Source organism: Rhineura floridana, chromosome 6 (genome assembly GCF_030035675.1).
Source record: "Rhineura floridana isolate rRhiFlo1 chromosome 6, rRhiFlo1.hap2, whole genome shotgun sequence".
Lineage (NCBI taxonomy): Eukaryota > Metazoa > Chordata > Lepidosauria > Squamata > Rhineuridae > Rhineura > Rhineura floridana.
The window spans coordinates 105,131,360-105,151,478 of NC_084485.1; the positions used below are offsets into that span (position 1 = coordinate 105,131,360).

The 20,119-nt window shown below is 39.1% G+C and overlaps 1 protein-coding gene across 2 annotated transcripts in view; it reads right to left on the reverse strand.

Moving 5' to 3' along the window:
- Positions 1–20,119, reverse strand: part of ANKRD13C (ankyrin repeat domain 13C) — a 35,361-nt gene that overhangs the window by 13,778 nt on the left and 1,464 nt on the right. Inside the window, exons 2-7 of one of the 2 annotated variants that reach the window (XM_061633414.1) lie at positions 11,567–11,608; positions 8,465–8,569; positions 6,402–6,481; positions 4,313–4,358; positions 2,428–2,494; positions 41–185 (exon numbers count right to left, since the gene is read on the reverse strand). In XM_061633414.1, the coding sequence (XP_061489398.1) occupies positions 41–185; positions 2,428–2,494; positions 4,313–4,358; positions 6,402–6,481; positions 8,465–8,569; positions 11,567–11,608 (485 nt within the window). Of the gene's footprint in view, positions 1–40; positions 186–2,427; positions 2,495–4,312; positions 4,359–6,401; positions 6,488–8,464; positions 8,570–11,566; positions 11,609–20,119 lie in introns of both variants that reach the window. The other variant, XM_061633413.1, reaches the window with a different exon arrangement.

The window sequence follows — 20,119 nt, forward strand, 5'->3', positions numbered from 1 at the left end:
TTAAAATATTTTATTTTATTAGTCATATGCTGTGGCTTACCTCATGATGTATTCGCTGGTAAACTTTTTGTTCATTGTCTAAAACTACAAAGGATTCAGAGGGTGCAGCATCACCACTGAAAATGAAGCTCAAGTCCCCTCGTTGGCACTTCATGTCAGTAAAATCTATGAGTGTTGTGTCAAGCCTAGAAAAAAAATTCCAACACTGAGATGATCCAGAAAAATGGACACATTACACTGCTTAGTTCACAAAAAATTTCAGGAGCAAATTCAGGGAGATTTTCTAGGAACCAGACTGGAAGGAAAGAAAAGGCCTATCTGGATGTGCTGCTTGAATTTAAAGGCTACACATAAGCAGGGATGAGCATGCTAAGCTCCACCCCCCTGCCTTCCAAGAGTGGGAAGGTGAAGTCTGAAGCTGGGAGCCGCCTCTACTCATGGAGGTTCACAGAGGGATTTAGAGCCCAAGGGTCTCCTACAACTTTTGGAAAAGCCTCTCACAACCTGCTGTAGGCTGTAGTGCGGGGCTGGGGGAAGAGGGAAGAGAAGGGAAAAAGGCAGAAATTGTGTGAGCCCCTTCCATGAGAAGAGCTCCTGCTCACAAATGGTACCTCTGACAAATTTTCAGCAATCCCACCCCCCCTTTTCCCACAGTATCATGTGCTACAGCCCACATCATTCAGTAAGGTCCTCTGACCCTCGGATGGGAAAATCACCTTCTGCTCACCCAATCCCCTGGGCAATTCACTGCATCCAACTCACTAAGTACAGCAAGACCCTTCTTGTATCAAATCTTCCAAGTTTCAGTTTAAAAAAATTAATAGTCCTACAACAGAGCTGCTGCCTCTGCTACAGCCATTTAAGTTTTGTTCAGAACATTCTAGTAAAGTTCACAAGATCAGGCTAAATAAAACTACAAAATTTAACTTTAAAAGAAGCACACATTTGTTGATGGTACATGTTTGAACACAGAATTCTTGTATACAAAAATTTCTCTATATACAGTATAAGGTAAATTCAAAGTCAGCACTAGTATTGAAATCTCATTAAGAAGGCAATGCAAAATTTCAATCAGACTGATGATGTAGCAGAATTGAGATGTTTGTTTTGCTTCTTCTAGTATTACACAGAATGTTGTCCATTTAAAACTTAGGAAGAGGTGGAAAAGAAAACCACTCCCTTTGACAGAAGCCTGGCGGTACAGCAACATATTTAATTAATAAGAAACAGAAAGACATCCTGACTTTTTAAAAAAATTAACACTTGATCACCCAATAGCAGCTATGCCAATAATCAGATACAGGTGTTCATTTTAGAAACGCCTGTGCAATCTCCAAGGCATTTAAGGAGATTCTGTTGAAGATGATCCCTAAGCAAGCTCTAATGGTACAGTTATTCACAAAGGTTTAAAGTGAGCCGCTTTATTCATAAGTTTTTTTCTATAATTTATCCAGTCAAGAGTTCTCAGCACATCAATAGTGTGAGAGTTCCAACTCCTAACAAAAGGCATTTCCACAGTGAGCCAAAAGGTCAAATCGCGTTAACATAAAGGTTTGTTGTTATGCACCTTCAAGTCGATTACGACTTATGGCAACCCTATGAATCAGCAACCTCCAATAACATCTGTTATAAACTACCCTGTTCAGATCTTGTAAGTTCAGGTCTGTAGGTTCCTTTATGGAATCAGTCCATCTCTTGTTTGGCCTTCCTCTTTTTCTACTCCTTTCTGTTTTTCCCAGCATTATTGTCTTTTCTAGTGAATTGTGTCTTCTCATTATGTGTAGTACCTGGGTTTAAGTGGCAAAAGACATACATAAATCCATTCATCAGAAGACTCCCAAACATGAGCAGGCCCATGACGAAAACATAGTGGACCATTGAGCGTGTAAGTGATTCTCATACCTTTATCTCTTCTAACTCATGTTTTTGTAATAATTTAGAATACTTGTACAATAAGTTTTTGAAACCAAGACCCAAAGAAGCCTATGAGCTGAACTTCAAACATGCAGGGGCTGTGTCAATTTTCCCTTTTAGCTGCAGATCCTTATACTATGTTGGATGTCACTCTGGAGGTCTTCAGAAGCAGCTTCTTACAGCATTTAAGGAAACTGTAGAGGAAACGCACATCAAAAGCCTCTGAACATCTTCCCCTCCTCATCCATCCCACCATACGATATGAAATCTGATAAAGCCTGAGGACATTGGCAAAGAGGGTTATTAATTCTATGGTGTTAGAACTTAATATTTTAGCAATATTACATTAGTATAGGTCAGAAATGAAGAGCTTTGGGCTCTCCAGATGTTGTTCGACTACAACTCCCATCATCCCCAGTCAGCATGTCCAGGGAGTGGTAGCCTAGCACCATTTGGAGGGCCATAGGTTCCCCATCCCTGGTATAATCCTTCAAAGGTGAAGACTATTCTTACCTGATATTTATACCTTGTTTGTATATTTTACATGCATCAGAAGGCAGGATTCGGGAAAGTAAAGGCACTGCATTTAGGGTAAAAATGACACCCTGTTACCATCAATGTCCTTCTAATATATCCATTCATATTTATTTATTAGAACTATTTACAAACCATCCTTCATCAATACAGATACCAGGGCAAAGTACAGGACACAAAATAAAGACAACCAACCAAATCATAAAAATATATACTAAAAGACACATCCAACAACTAAAAACAGAGGTATATGTAAAGCTATTAATCATGATAGTTGTATACTACATCCAGAGCCAAAAGGCACAACCCCTTAAATACCAGTCACTGGAGAATAACAGCAAAAGAGGACTATTGCTCTATGTTCCACTTGTGGGCTTCACAGAGGTATCTGGTTGGCTACTGAGGAAAACAGGATGTAGGGCCAGACAGGCCTTCAGTCTGATCCAGAAAGACTACTGGAATTCAATTTGATGGAACCCTAGCTACTTTTAAGAGTACAGTCTTCTCCACAGAATGCTGCTGAAACACATTTTAGTTCTGTTTGAAGTCTGACAAACAGCAAAACACTAAAGCACATGTAATATTTTATGTTGTATAAAAGTAATATTAACAAAACTATCCTCTTGTTACATAACAAATTACAACATGGCTCAGTGCAGACAAAAATATTTTCCAGTCCTTTAACTATGATTAAATAACTAGAACCACTCCTCAGGTTTCCATCCTCCTCGTTCTCCCTTCTGCTGCTCATACCAGACAGGCCAGAAGGCAAATCACTACGCCAGTCTGGAACTGGCACGGCAATCAGTCCTAATGCCACCATGTGACAGCAGTAAGGCCAGCTTGGGATCCATGAGATCCCAAGCCAGCTCAGCCTCTTCCCAGAATATCTCTCTTCAGGGCATTCTGTGGGCTGTTGCCAATGGGGATCCTGGCAGTGGCACTTCCATGCATCTGTACATTCAGAGGTCAGAACAGGAAGCTCCATGCCTGCAGGAGCCCAAGTTGCAGGTGCCCAAGCCACAAACACACTAGCCTGGCACAAAGGGGATTTGGAACACAGGGCCAGTGTTACTAACAAAGGCATGTATGTGGTCAAGATGATAAAGGCAGACGGAGGGGAAGGTGCACATAAGCATAAAGAGTGCTCCCAACCTCTTAACCATGGTTAAGGGATCAGGCAACATTACATCTGCATGAATCACCACCACAGGTTAGTTTAGATTTAGGAGAGAGATTAGCTCCAACTGCGATTCACTGTGAACTATAAAAGGTAAAATGTATATTTATTTTATTTTTATTTGTTATTTAAATGTGTATGCCATTTTTCCACATAAGTATGCTCAAAGCTTTGCATTATAAAGTAATGTATTATAAACAAATTAATAAATTAATAAACACAAAGGGGTTGAATCCAGATGTCTTCAGCAGAACTCCAAGTAACTGATGTTCCTGCAGGGAAGAGTTTAATCTTTCCCCCTGCAGCACCCTATGCCCCCCGAAAATGTAATCCAAAGTGCTGGGGGAACCTTCTGCAACAGTTTGAGAGGTGACACTGGGCCTGCAGGGGAAACATAGGTGATTTATCACCCTATCATTTCCATTAGCGGGAGCATCCAGCTAGCAGAACAGGAGCCTCTGCTGGACCACAGTTCCATCTGCGAACAGGAGGAACCTTTCCATTTGTAGATGGAGATGTCTGAACCCAACTCATTGCTTTTCAGAGGCACAATATTTAGTATAAACAATGATGTTGTGCTTTTGCATAACTTTATATAGCTAGCTTGGTGTACAAAACCCAATCATCCCAAACAACAAGTCTGCTCTGGAGAAATACTTATTTGGTTTTTTATAAAAATCTTACCCCAACTTTGAAAATCCCAATGAAGTTCAAGATAGAAGTCACCTAGCTGGAAAGAAACAGAATTGTCTGTTAGGTGTTAATAAACTGATGACTACTTTCATGTTTTCTTTTTTCCAGAAATGCTAGAAACATAACTTTCATTCTGGACATGCTAGACTGGTAGTAAAGTAAACATTAATGGAGTCCAGTTTGCACACCTTTTACATTATATTTTTTAGAAGAAAAAACAAAATTGTCTTTACTTGTTTTATCTACAGAAGACCAGTCAGCATCTCTCAATATTTTCATTAATTTAAAATATTCTTTAACATAATATTCTTACTCAAACTTCACAATTTTTGAAACAACCTAATCTTACAATTAGATATAACGTATATATTCTTCTACTACTACTACAAGACCTTAATATCTTGTCTGCTCATGATCTTTATTTCGTTGGACATATTCATATTCATTGGCATATTACAATACTGACAGTCTGATTTAAAATTATGTCATGTCAATAGATATATCAGAATTCCTCTTCCCCCCTGCAACCCCCAACACTCTGGAGGGGAGGAAATTAAGTCCTGTACGCACAAGAGGGTCATCACAATTAGATATATATATTATTAACGATCTAAATACGCATGCCCACTTTAAATTTAAAAGCTATTATTCAAATATTTTAACATGTTTACATCAGCTTCTGATTTCATCATGACAGCAAAAATGAAGCATTACAGCCTTTTGCATACTGATTTATTCACCCAGTTCGACTTTAAAACTAAAACAAAAATGGCATTTGTAAAAACTATTTTATGGTAAGAAGGTAGAAATTTTTAAACTAACAGGCTAAACTATTATAAACAGGATGCCATTTCAGATTGGAATAAGTGGGATTTTAGCATTAAGTATTGAAAGCAAGATTCATTAGGATTTTTTTCCTGGATTCATTCAAGATTAATTGTGGAAACAACAACACATCTTAAGAGAATTTGCTGCAATTATTTAGATCCTTTTTCATAACTTGTAACAACTAGTAAGAGTTATCAAAAGATATTTTCCTTTTTAAGCAAAGGAATTTGCCTGCATACCTAGTACATTTCATTATTTATATAACTAGGCACTCAGTATGTAGACCTGGAAAGTTGACCACAATATTGGTGCCTCTGAAAACGTATGGTCTACACCCTCCCTAAAACGGCATTACTGATTAGACTTCTATAGCAATACACAAGATTGTGCCACTGAACTATTCCCTTCATTAACCTTACTCTGGACTTGAATCTGAAATGCCCTTCCATAAACAAAAGGGCTCCTCCTGTTCCTGGGACTTCAGTCCAGCACAGGTTCTCACAGGAGGAAGGATGAGGTTATTTTTGCCAATTCTTTCTTTCATCTATGGTCCCATGCCATTTTCAGTGCTATTGCAGGTAAGTTTTTCAGGGCCATAGGGAGTTGCAAGGGAAACAGGGAAGAAGCAAAACTCCCTCTTCTACTTCCTCCAGGGGAGCAGGGCATCCCATGTTAGGAACTCTGCTCCTGGCAAAATCTGTAGGTTGCATCCAGATTTAATACTGTTTTATCCTTTGGGCTGATCTTAATTTCAACATAACTTTTCATATTTTACTATTTCTCTAACTGGGAAGAGAACATGCAAATCACATATTGCTACTGATCATTAAACACAACAGCTAATGCTTCTCAACAGCAGTAAACTACCTAGACTTTTATTTCTCGTGTTACTGTCCAAAGGACCATATTACTATGTAGGAAGAAACATGGTACTTTCAGGCACACAAACACTGCAGTTCGTTAACTTTTGAATAATCTAGTAGTAAAAGAATGTCAAAAGAAGCAGAGCAAGGGAAGATATATAGAGGTAGCAAAAAACATTATCCACCTGCTGCAAGAAATAAACCTATAGGCCAGTAATTCTAAGAGAGTAGCATGCAAGATGCAGGTCAGACACCAATTTCCAGAAATGAGAGGCTTGCATGAGCTGTTTGCCAGTGTGTCTTCATTAAGTGCAATCACACACAAAGTATTTGAAAAATAATGGCTCCATATTCTCAAATGATGGATAGCAAAATCCTTACAAACTTACCTCTTTCAGGGCTTTTAATAATCGAGGTCGCTTTTCTTCAACACTTTCCCTAGACTGTTGTTTCAGTTTTCTTAGGAGCGCTGTAACTAAATAAATATTCTCTAAGCCCAATATAAAGACAATTATGTTAAGCTTCCACTAAACTGGGGATTGACCTTACAACCTTTTGTTGTAAGGTAGCAAAAGACAATCAGCATCAATTAGCAATTTTCTGTAAACTGCTTATTGTTTTTTGTTGATTAAGCAGTATATATTCAAACCAGTAAAATAAATTCAATCATGTTCTAACAATAGCCCACATACTACCATTTAGAGGTAAATATACCAAGCATTCATAACATTGAACAAAAGATCTCAAAACCCTAGGTGCGCCGGCATTACTGAAGTTAAACTGGTGTGACCTGATCAGTAATCTGAGTGGCAGACCACTGGGAGCCTCATGCTAAAACAGGATATACATATAACACATATTTTTAAACACACACTTAGCCTTCAAGTGTGCTTATTTTTCCTGAGAGTTTGCCTCTCAGAAATGATGCAGTAGCAGTAATGTTCAAAACCTCTCACATCCAACTCCCAGATTGCTTTCTGAGGTAATTTAAATAGCAGTCTGGGGGCTCTGTAAGGGAGTTTTCATTAAAGCATTTCCAAACTTCAGGTATAAATATACTCCTCTCAGCTGTGACTATAGTGTTAATATTCCTTATGCTTAAAAGAATCCTTCACCATTTCATAGAATCATAGAATGATAGAATAGTAGAGTTGGAAGGGGCCTATAAGGCCATCAAGTCCAACCCCCTGCCCAATGCAGGAATCCAAATCAAAGCATTCCAACAGGTGGCAGCTGCCTCTTGAATGCCTCCAGAGTCGGAGAGCCCACTACCTCTCTAGGTAATTGGTTCCATTGTCGTATGGCTCCAACAGTTAGGAAGTTTAAGCACTACAGTTGTATATAAACATGCTACTGAGCATGAACACTCATCTGCCAACCTACAGTGTGTTATTTTATAGGCTACATTTTATTGTAATTGTATATAATTGAATGTATAAATCATCCATCCTGAACATTACATGTAAGTAACAATATAGAAGTTATAAATATACCTTGTGGGCTATACATGTACAGCCACAAGAATAGGGTGGGTCCTAAGAATACATTTCTCAGGTGTCAAAGGGCAGAGTATAGATGTATGTCTTCAGCATACAATGAAAACTGCATAATGAAGATGCCAGACACACCTGTGGGGAGGGAATTCCACAACTTAGGGGGTGCCACAGAGAATGCCCACTCCTGGGCCTCCACCACCACCCCAAACTTCTGAGGGTGGTGGAACTACCAAAAGGTCCTCCTTTGCTGATATTAACACCCAAGACAGTCTGCAGGGAAGAGGCAATGTTTCAGATACTTGGGACCTAAGTCTTTCAGGGCTTTAAACACTTAATATGAGCACCTTAAATAACACCTCAGCTAATTATCTAGGTAATTAATTCAGGGTCTCAAATGCTTAGGGCAATTAATTTAATGATATAATAAACTGACCAACGGACATAACGGACACTTAATAGTCACTCAGACATGCACACAATTCATTTGGCAAAAACTGTAAACGACATTCAAACACAAACCACTCAGAAAGGAATTTAGACACAACAAATCAAAAACAGTAGGGAAAGATTTGGGAATCTAAGTAAGGATATAAGCCAGCCAGACTAAAGAGCAAGGCGAAAACAGTACTGCTCAAGCCAGGCAGGAAAACAAACTGACACTCTGTGGAAAGAGCTACGGTGAGTGTTAATTCTTTCCTGCCTCAAGCAACAGGAAAGGCAGACAATGCCCACTTTGTGGTGTCCTGGTGCCCACTGAAGGAAGGGCTCCCTAATACTGGCTTATCCTGGTTAATCTGCACCAGAACGTAATATGAGCATTATGCTTTAAAAATGATATCAAGTTTAGGTGTTCATGATCTACACATTTCAGTCATGATTTGCAATACGCAGCTGATCTGTATGACTAAATGGATTTCCTGTATTTATCTCAGACAACCAGAGTCATAGTTTCTTACTCATTTGTCTATCTCCATAGCTGATGGCTTCTGCAAGAGGACTCCATCCCTGAGCATTTTTCACTTTCACAGGAGCATTGTGGGCCAAAAGCAAGTGGGCACATTCTATAATAAAGTAAGAGGCAATAATTATTTTCCAAATTAAAACTACCACATTGCTCTTCTGTGAAGAGCCACTTATAGGTTGACAAAAAAACACTGGAATAAAAATGTTTCTAACTTATTGAAGGTTGAGCAGCACATTACATCAAGCCAACCTCGAACATTATTTGCATTTGAAACATTTTATGTAGCATTTTATAAAGTTAAATCTACAGAGTCGTGTGAGTCCACTATTTTCAATGAGTCTACTCTATGACTTAGGTTGAAATCCCAACTATGGCTACTCAAAAGTAAATCCCACTGAATTCAATGCTGCTTGCTCCCAGGTTAAGTCAGATACTATTCAGTGTTTGGATTTAACAGCACACTGGGTTAAATCCCATAGATGTTTTTCCACTGACAGAAGACTCTCTGATCCAGCAAACATGGAATGCAATTCACAGGAGATCTAGAAGACATGGCATTACCTTATCAAACTCTCTACTTAAAGAATAGCTTTAATCCCTTAACACCAACTTTTCTATATTTTACTCGATTCTTTGGGGGCTGGGTTCTTCTCTTTTCAGAGTTGTATGAACTAACGTGTATGCCTTAGCCATACCAGTCCTTGTGAGGTAAGTGGTTTGAGGCAGACTTTGAACTGACAGGGGAGAAAAAGCTAGAACCTGTAGTAAGTACTATGATGATTTAGGAATTTACACATTTAGAAACTAATGCATCATGAGGACGTTAATTAAAAATATGTAAGAGCAGTTTTACTCCTTATTTGTACACAAATTATTTCTCTGAGATTAACAGGAAATTGTTTCAACATTCTTAACTGCCAGAGGGCACCTAACCTGCATCTACTCTACCTAATTAAACAAAATGCACTGAGCTAATGAGATTGTTTGCTGTTGTATCTTATCTAATTGGGTCAACCAAGGAGTCCAGTGGATAAAGAGGAAATGGAGACAAGACATGACTAATCATTTTAAAGTTATTGAGAATTAAAAATAATTTTAATCAACTCAATATCATTTTCTGTTTTACCCTACACTGCTGTTGTACTTGAACATTAAAGAAATACCAGGAGAGCATTCTGTTTGGCCATCTCTGTTCAGTTAGTAACTTCTAACTGCATTGAGGAGGACTGGAAAGGAGCAAGTGAGTGAGTGCATCTGAGCCCAAGGCCTGCTTCCAAATCTCAAGCTCGCTATAATCCTGAGGCAGAATAATGATTTTACCATTTTTATGTACAACTTGCTTATATTTTTTAAACATACTCAAGCCACTAGCACCTTACCATTTCAATGAATCCCCAACCCTCATCCTCTACTTTTTAATCTCTGCCATCTTCATGCCATACAGGCAGCATCGGAAAAGAGGAAGGAGGCAGGGGGGAAAGCAAGTGGTAGGGAAAGAAAGAAGAGAAATGGGGAGGGGAGTAATACAGCTATTCTCTCACTTCCCTCTCCAAACTGAGTGAATGGGTGGGAAAATGGCAAATGCAATTCAATATAAACAAGTGTAAAATTATGCATATTGGAGCAAAAAATCTTCATTTCACATATACGCTCATGGGGTCTGAACTGGCGGTGACCGACCAGGAGAGAGACCTCGGGGTTGTAGTGGACAGCACGATGAAAATGTCGACCCAGTGTGCAGCAGCTGTGAAAAAGGCAAATTCCATGCTAGGGATAATTAGGAAAGGTATTGAAAATAAAACAGCCGATATCATAATGCCATTGTATAAATCTATGGTGCGGCCGCATTTGGAATACTGTGTACAGTTCTGGTCGCCTCATCTCAAAAAGGATATTATAGAGTTGGAAAAGGTTCAGAAGAGGGCAACCAGAATGATCAAGGGGATGGAGCGACTCCCTTACGAGGAAAGGATGCAGCATTTGGGGCTTTTTAGTTTAGAGAAAAGGCGGGTCAGAGGAGACATGATAGAAGTGTATAAAATTATGCATGGCATTGAGAAAGTGGATAGAGAAAAGTTCTTCTCCCTCTCTCATAATAAAAGAACTTGTGGACATTCAAAGAAGCTGAATGTTGGAAGATTCAGGACAGACAAAAGGAAGTACTTCTTTACTCAGCACATAGTTAAACTATGGAATTTGCTCCCACAAGATGCAGTAATGGCCACCAGCTTGGATGGCTTTAAAAGAAGATTAGACAGATTCATGGAGGACAGGGCTATCAATGGCTACTAGCTGTGATGCCTGTGCTCTGCCACCCTAGTCAGAGGCAGCATGCTTCTGAAAACCAGTTGCCAGAAGCCTCAGGAGGGGAGAGTGTTCTTGCACTCGGGTCCTGCTTGCGGGCTTCCCCCAGGCACCTGGTTGGCCACTGTGAGAACAGGATGCTGGACTAGATGGGCCACTGGCCTGATCCAGCAGGCTCTTCTTATGGACTGCATTTGCTTTGATCCTTTGCTCTGGGCCTTCTACTAACACACATTCATATCCAGCAAATTCCCCAGCTACTGTTCAACAAGGAGCAACTTCAGACATAGGACGGTGACCCAATTAACTATGAAGGAAGCCCAAAAGCAGAGAGCAGTTCTACAATTAGTTTTCTCATGTTATGTTATCTGTCATTCATTTCTCCTCTCTTACTCCTTGCCAAGCAGACTGATCTATTCTACTGTGAGCCATGTTACTTTTGGCCTGCCAGATTTCAACTCTAAAGCAAGCACTGGCTTGAAATACGAGCCAATGGAGAAGACAAGGAAGCCTGCAAAGTTTGCCAGCTTGAAGAGAAAAACTGTGAGAAAACCTCTTTCCCTGTATTTACTGGTGCTCAGAGGACTCTAGATTGAGAGCACTGCCAAAATGAGCAAAGTCTCCAGGTCAGTTCCTCCCTATCTCAGAAGTCACATCACCTTTGGTTGTAGGAGGAAACATTTGTGACTCCTCAAATAGTTTCAAGATATTCAAAAGAGAAAATCTGAGAAAAATTCTAGTTGCTAAGTTATATGTTTTTCAAAACAAATGTAAGTCGAGTAATACCAACCTTTATGTCCCAGCATCACAGCAAGATGTAAAGGAGTGTTTCCTATTAAAAAAAAATCAGTAAATGTATAGGACCTTAATCAGAGAGAATAAAACATCACATTTTACACTAAGTTGTCATAACTTCAATTATGAGTTGTATAACAACCCTATTATTTTAATTTGATATAAGGAATAAGAGATGTTAAACTACATGACAATTTACAGTACTTTGCTATATTCTGTATTGTATTCTGTATTGTTTTCATCTTCAGGTTTGCCCCTGGACAATTAGTAGGGCGGGGGGGGGGAATATGAGTATTTAAAATGAAAAACCAAGTGACATTCTGTCACTCCAAATTAATTAAGGTCTGTAAAGTCTCCAACTTTATCAAAATTGACAAATGTAGGCCACTACTCATAAGGAATTTATTCTAATAAAAAATTAAACAGCATATTTTATTCATTCATTGTGCAGATCCAGTTTGACAGACAAGCTCTGTTACTAAAGTATAGGAAATGTAAGTCAGTGATCATGCAGGCACTCAAAATACGTAATTAGTGGAAAATGTTACAGCAACATCTTAAAATTATGTACAAATAGGGTTATGGGAATTCTTAAGCAGCAATATATTTATACTAGACACAGAAGTCAGCTTCTTCAGAACCTCAACTTTTATTTTTATGGCAGTAAAGAAATGCAATGGCTGGAAAATCTGATAAGTATGGATAGAAAGGTAAGCAGGATTCCCAGCTGCTTCGGGCACTTCAGTGTCCACAACTGGAAAAAATATATACAAAACCAAATAGTTGTATAGTTTTTTCCAAACTAAGCAAAAACCAGAATTCTTTGGTGCAGTTAATGAAACGACAAAATTCTGCATTTGGTAAGCACTAATTTTCTTCATGTATATTAAACTGTTGTTATATTTAATATTCTGAACTTTTAGACTAAACACAACCAAAAATAACCCAGTCACTAATGGGCAAATAAATTAGGAATGACTCCCAATAAAGACACTTTAGTTTGGTTAATTAAAATCTGCTTAAGTTTACGTATAAAGTAACCGTTCTAAAGAAAAATGCTACTATGTTCTCAATTTAGAGGGTGTAAACATGCTTCATAGTATACACCCATTCTGGAAAAGATATTACTACTACCCTATTATGCGGCAAAAATAATGAAATTACCGCTAAAGTAACACTTCAGTTCTTGAAAAAAAGGTTTTTTAAAAACTTACAATACCCAACATTGTATCAGTGAACACAACAGGGCTTCCCTTTCCTCTCCTTCCCCCTGCAGGCCCACAAAGGAGGTCCCTCAGGTTGCAGGTGGCAGAAGTCTCACCGCACAAGGGATTGACACCACTGGAAGTCACCCTATTTGTTCAAACAATTAGGACCACTTTTTAAAAGAAGTTTTCAAACAATGAACCTAACTGTGCAACTTCAGGGGCTGCAAAATCTAATTAAAAATAGGTTGTGCTATTCATGCAGTGGTAGTGGAGGGCAGAGCAATCCAAATCATGGGAAGCTGGCAAGAGCAGGACCAACAGAGGAGGAGCCGGTGGGAAGCTCCACAACATCCACTCCCCATTTGGGAGCTGCCGGCTCAGTTGGGAGTCACGTGCAGGGGCCGGAAAAGCAAAAGCCAGCTCCTGCAAATACCCCTATTGGGGAGTAAGTGCTCCCCATTGACCAGCATGGAAATTATTTGGTGGAAATTTTACCTGGATCAGGACCTGCAGCAATACTCCAAATGGAAGGAGGAGGATGCATAGCCCCCCCCACCATACCTGCAAAATGCCCCATTTTGGGGCCTTCCACCGACTGGCCACCCCTGGCAGACCTCAGGCTGAGCTGGCAGTGCCATAGCTCAGCCAGGACGAGGGGCTTCTGCCGGTGAAGCCAGGAGCCTGCCAGCTCAGCCAGGAATCCGCCACATCCAACTGCCCTCAGCCCGGCACAAATACGAGTTGGATTGCACCCTGAAATTATCAAGTTTTCAGAGAACTCTCCTTGTTTGTCAGGTTATACTCACAAAGATGTTCTACTGATTCAAGCAACATTCTCCTTTTTTTCCAGTAGGTATGGTACAAATGACATTAGACATGAAATATGCAAGACCCTGAGTAGTTGACTTACATTACCACTGGGAATTTTTAAAAGAAATTCAGATCTTAACTTAGAGGAAATTCATGAAATATGGTACTCTAATGTGTCTTCCTTTTGCCATTTGTATACCACAGAGATTTCACGTTAAGCGGTTTAGAATTGCTTTTTAACAAACAATTACATTGCAAATCTGCGGGTAGGGTCTGTACTAGGCAAAAATTTAAAATAATGTATGTTTTAAGAGTTTAGCAATTATTTGATATTTTACTTCAATATGAAGAAATTTATGAGAAGAAAGAGTTGCTTTACCAAGGAAACATTTTTGTAGCACCAGAAGTGTCTCCCACTTTGCATCCTTCACCCAAGAATATTAGGCATAAATGATAAGCGATACTTTTTGGGACTGTAATGCCGTTCTCTCTCAGGTATACCCAAGTGGTATGGTCATGGATCAATGACAATTCTCTAACATTTAGGTGGCTTATATAAGAGTAAAGCAGTGCATTTAACAAAGCTCCTTACTGCCACAGACTCTGCATACCATCAGCTGTTCAATTTACAGAATATTAAAGCCAAAAGAAGAAAAGGGAAAAAACCCTGCACCCATTCAACTTTGGCAGAAAAGAACCATCATGCAGAATTTTAGCGCACTTTACAACATCAAACTAGCCCTCATGTGGGGAAATTGTATATATGAGTGCAGGTCTATCTTGCATTCTTTATATAACAAAGCCAGTTTCCTCTCTGTCTCATCATAACTCTTCTAACATCTGAAGAGTCCCCTCAGTGGTGCCTACCACATGTGCTAATTAACAAACATGGAGACATACAGGAGGCATTCTGGTTATTCCCAGCTTCAAAATCCCCTACTTCTAAAAGTTTACTGAACCCAAAGTCAGATAATCTGAGGTCTACTTAAGACTTTTTTAAACTAAGCATGCATTCAACAGCTGATAAGTATGACTCTCTATATTTATAGTTTTATAAATCACTTTTTAAAAACAGAAAATCTCATTCATGTCTACACTGAACCCGGGAGTACAAGTTTAAATGTTTTCCTAATTTTCTGAAACCAGTGCTTCCTATCATAGAGTGTAAACATATCATTTTTTTAAACTGGCCAATCAAATCCTTAGTTTCATTCTGCTAGTAAACACTTTTCTAAATCAGAAGCCCAGATTTCAAGAGTGTCCATCTAAAATTGAACACAAATGTTACTACTACTAAAATAGTAATGCGCCCGTTCCCTGAGATGCCTGATCTGGCTATGGTGATACATGCCTTAGTTACATCCCGTTTAGATTACTGTAATGCGCTCTACGTGGGGCTGCCTTTGAAGACTGTGCAGAAACTTCAACTGGTACAGCGAGCAGCAGCCAGAGTGCTAACGGGGGCTGGCTACAGGGATCATACATCTCCCCTGTTACAAGCTGGTTGCCAGTTTGTTTCCTGGCACAATTCAAAGTGCTGGTTTTGACCTACAAAGCCCTATACGGCCTAGGTCCAGGCTATCTGTCAGACTGTATCTCCCGATATGAACCTGCCTGGGCCTTGAGATCTTCAGCAGAAGCCTCCTCACAGTCCCAAAACCCTCACAAGCACGACAGGTGGGGACGCAAGATAGGGCTTTTTCGGTGGCCGCCCCTAGGCTTTGGAACTCCCTTTCTAGGGAGGTAAGAATGGCTCCCTCCTTGCTGTCTTTTCGTCGGCAGGTGAAGACTTTTTTATTCCAATGGGCTTTTAGAACAGAAGGTGCTTAGGACAGGGCCTTAAGAGGTATGTTGTATTGCTCACGGCTTTAATTGCACTATTTTTAAATTGTTTTTAAGTATCTTGAGTGTATGTTAATGTTTTAATGTTGCAAACAGTTTGATTTTAGCTTAATGCAGATTCTTGTATCTTTTTATTATATGTATCCACTTTTATCTGTAAGCCACCTTGAGTTCCAATTTTGGAAAAAGGGCAGGGTAAAAATCAAGATAATAAATAAAAACAGCATTCCATTTCCACTGTGTATGAAGTTGCAAAGAAATTGAGAAAATCAATGCTGCCTACAGCTAGAGTAATGAAGGAGAGAACTCTCTGGATCAGGTTTAGGGGGTGTATGGGGGGCTGCAGAGGGGACAATAAAAACCAGAAGTCCCGTTGCACAAGCAGATTTCTATTGTGAAATCAGGCTGCCACAACGGGATCTCACCCATTAAAATAAAGTTGAAGCTTCACATTACATCCTTGGTACTGCTGACAGTCAAACAAATAGGAGACAGCTCAAGCATTCCCTTATCCCACCCATAAAAACAGTGTTAATAAATCAGTCACAGGTGAAATGGCTTATCATAAAAAGCATGCCCTGTACACAAAGAAAAAAAAGGCGTCCAAGAAAAAGTGTGCTTTGGAAGTGGGACACACCCCACTTTTAATATCATCCTATGATTGAAATTTGGTAGGCACTTTAGAAAGCACATAAGATTTTTTTCTTTCTTCAGTAAATCATATCTACATCAGGCTTCAGTCTTTGGTTTCTTTGTCCTGTGAGGAGCATAAATAGTTCCTTGAAAGAGCTCTAACAATGGAATTAGAATTCATTTTAAAAATTAAATTGCATGTCTTCAAGAACTAAACAGGAACCATGGACAGCACTCACACTGTATTAAACTATTTGATTCAATTCTGATGTATTCAATATATAATCCCACCCTTCGCCAGTCCCTATTGCCACCATAATGATTGCTGACAGTTTGAATTTGGACTGCAACATTTAACTAGATCAATCAGTTAAAAACCTTTTGAATAATTAAAAAATATTCAAAATAATGCCCAATTAATACGACATTTTCAGAAAATGCTAATAAGCGGCTATAAAAATTGTAGATGGCAAGCATCATCTTAGAAGATACACCTCCCCTTCTCTCACACAGGAGAGAAGTGGCACCTGCTATAATACATAATCAGATAATGTAAACCATTAATCTAAACATATTTTTCTTTAAAGCAGCGGCAATGCAGCCGAAGCTCTGCTCACGGCCGGAGTTCGATTCTAACGGAAGGAGGAAGTCGAATCTCTGGTAAAAGGGGCCGAGGTCCACTCAGTCTTCCATCCATCCATGGTCGGTAAAATGAGTACCCGGCATATGCTGGGGGGTAAAGAAAGGCCAGGGAAGGAACTGGCAATCCCACCCCATATATACAGTCTGCCTGGCAAACGTCGCAAGACGTCACCCTAAGAGTCGGAAACAACTTGCACTACAAGTGCGGGGACACCTTTACCTTTACCTTTTTAACAATATAAAAATATGCAAATTTAATTAATTGAAGAAAATGTACAATAGAGTAAAACAATTAATGAGGGATCAAGCTTTGCTGGAATATCATTGCACACACGGCCTCTGCAGTGCCAAGTTTTTTAATGAAGGACAGTGTTACAAACATTGCACATACAGGTTTGTCAGGGGCACCAAAACACACACCCCATTACAACAATGCAGACCAGATTCAACTCTTGGGCCCCTAAGCCATCCCTGGACTAAGCAAAAGTGTTGCTTTCCCATCTTTCTGATCATCAAACTCCTTTGACTACAATTGAATCCTCTTGTTCTGTGCCAAACAATCTTTCCAAGCCCCTCTTTTGTTCAGAAAGGGTTTTTAAATCTAAGTCTTTTATACTGAAGGGCTGTTTGAGGTTCATTACAACTCCAACCTATTGTTTTTTAGCATCCTGAGGCATACATTTTTGGAAAAATCTCTAACCAAGTAAATGCACACTGTCTGGCATTCACAATACCACCACAATACCACTACCAACAAGATATCACCTTTTTTTCCTAATCCCTATGGAAATTGAGTTATGGCTGACCAAAGATCACATTAACTCAAGTGTTTCAAATTGCTATGGTGCATTTTATATGAAAGAGTATTTCCCACCTATGTGCTTTGTCCTCTGCTACAATTCAGCTGACTGGTGACTATCCATTGTGGTGCAATCAGATGCTGCTAGTCAGACACAGAATTCAGTGTGTTCTGATGAAGTGCCAATAATACTTTTGAAAATGGATCTAAAGCTGTATAATTATAGAAAACCTATTCCTACTTTACAATCATGGTGTACTCAAACAGAAGGACAAAAGTATAAGAATTACATTTTTAACAGAATTCCTGTGCTCTTAATTACTTCCTTAAGTATAAATCAATCATGTTCTGGTAAAAGAAGCATGTTATCCCAAATTATTCTTTAAGCTTGGTGAATTTACAAACAAGAGTCAACCAGGTAAAACAAGAACCTCCCCAGCTGTAATTTAAATCCTTCAGTCCCAAACTATCCTTGTTTGGTGGCTGGCATATCCAAAAATTAAATATTTGCTGGAACTGTGACAGATGCTTAATGTTTTAATCAAGCTTATTAGCCAGTTCTTTTTCTGATCTGATTCATCCATCATGCCTAAACTGCACTGACGTAAAAATGAATTTGTAAATACATTAGACCAGGTGTGAGGAACCTTTCGCCCTTCAGATGTTACTTAACTACAACTCCCATGAGCCCCAGCAAGCATGGCCAACAGCCAGGGATGATGACAGTTGTAGTTCAGAACATCTAGAGGGCCAAAGGTTCCTCACACCTGCATTAGACCATCCAGTTTTGGGACAAAACATTTTCTTTCTTGTTGCTACAGACAAGAATTTGTCAATTCATTAAGTGTTTAGGTGGAGGAATTAAAATACAACCTTTAAATATTTTCTAAGTGCTACATGTCTGGTTTCAGTATGATTCTGGCAAACAATTTGTTTCATAGGAGGGAAGCTTTGGGGAAGGAATGGAAGATGATATCTACCCTCAACACAGATTAAATCTAATTGTCTTTTACACAGCCAGCTCTCTCTCCATGCCTCTGTATTCACAAGTGGAGAAAAGCAGTTGGTACACCCCAGAGAACAGCAGCTGGTCCTGAGACCTTAAACATTTATGTAAAGTTTAAATGGGTTCTCAGCACCTTACTCAAATGCCTGTATATTGATCCAGCTTGTCACAACATTTAGATAGTGGCTGCATCACATACAAAAGAAAAACAAACTATTCTTATTTGAACAGGTCTGACTATGTATATACCTACAAACATGGCACTTCACTGTTCTTGCCAGAAATTTTAAACTTGTGGGGATGGGAGATGGCCTATAACAATAACAAACCACATACATCCTTACCATTTTTTGCCTTACTGAAGCAAATGGTCTTGGACCAGCAGACAATCTACAGATAATTTTAACACACATGGCTGAAATCAAAGTTTAAAATAAAGGAAAACCAGTTTCAGAGCTCAAATTTTGCTTTCCATTATGACAGCTTTACCATAAAAAGTGGTTGTTTAGCCACATACTGAAACAAAAAGGATATAGAAAATTTATTCATTTATTATTTGATTTATATCCTGCCCTTCCTCCCAGCAGGAGCCCATTGAAATGCTAGCTATGCGGTTCTATTTCATGACTATTACTGTACCATGATGACATCTGCCTATTTTTTAAATCGCTTCACAACTAGTTTCTTGCTCACTGGAAATCTAATACTTACTTGTGCCAGTCTGCATTGAAAATGCTTTATGATAAAAGACTAAAAACTCAATCCTTTATCTAGTCAGAAGTAAATCCTACTGAATTAAGTGTGGCTTACTCCCAAGTAAGTAGATATAGGGTTGCACCATAAAAAGAACTTTTTTCCATTAATAAGGCTATCACAAAATTGTGGATGGATACATTGACATTTAGTGAAAAGTTGAATTACACAAAGTTCTATTGCATGAAAAGGTCAAGATGGAAACAAGAAAAATATCAAAGACTCATACCAATTACTCATAGAAATAAATGCCACTAAAAATTAAGCTCATACTTTAGGAGATTAGTACTATATTAAAAACTGGCCACAATCCAAATTCATGGTTGCAGGTAGAGGCAGGTGACATAATAACTATCCTTGTGGAAAATTAAACCACTAAATAACAGTGATGGAGCCGGAAAGGTAGTTTTCCACCCACAGAAAAGTTATGTTCACACCTTATACAGACAGTCCTTCCCACTGATAGAGGGAAAAATATCACAGGTAGCCCTGTCTAACTAATGTCCCACTGAATTCAACAGAAGCCACTCCCAAGGGTGCATCGGACTGCAGCTCCCCAAGTAACCCTATTTGGAATCTCCTTGTAATACCTGGAATTAAATAGGAAATACAGTATGTTTTTGAACAACTGTGGCCGATTCCAACAGGTTTATATCAGAACATGTCTACTCCTACTTTAGTAGTTTCATGATACTTCAAAGCATATTGTTCTTAGAGTCACAGCAGAGTTATCTTCACATTCTGTGTGGCTTGAACAAGAATCAGAAGCATCACAAATAGGAAGCATTAATTATGTCTGCGCTTCCGATTGGTATATCGGCTCTAGAAGAAAGGGGAAAGCCTATCCTTATTAGC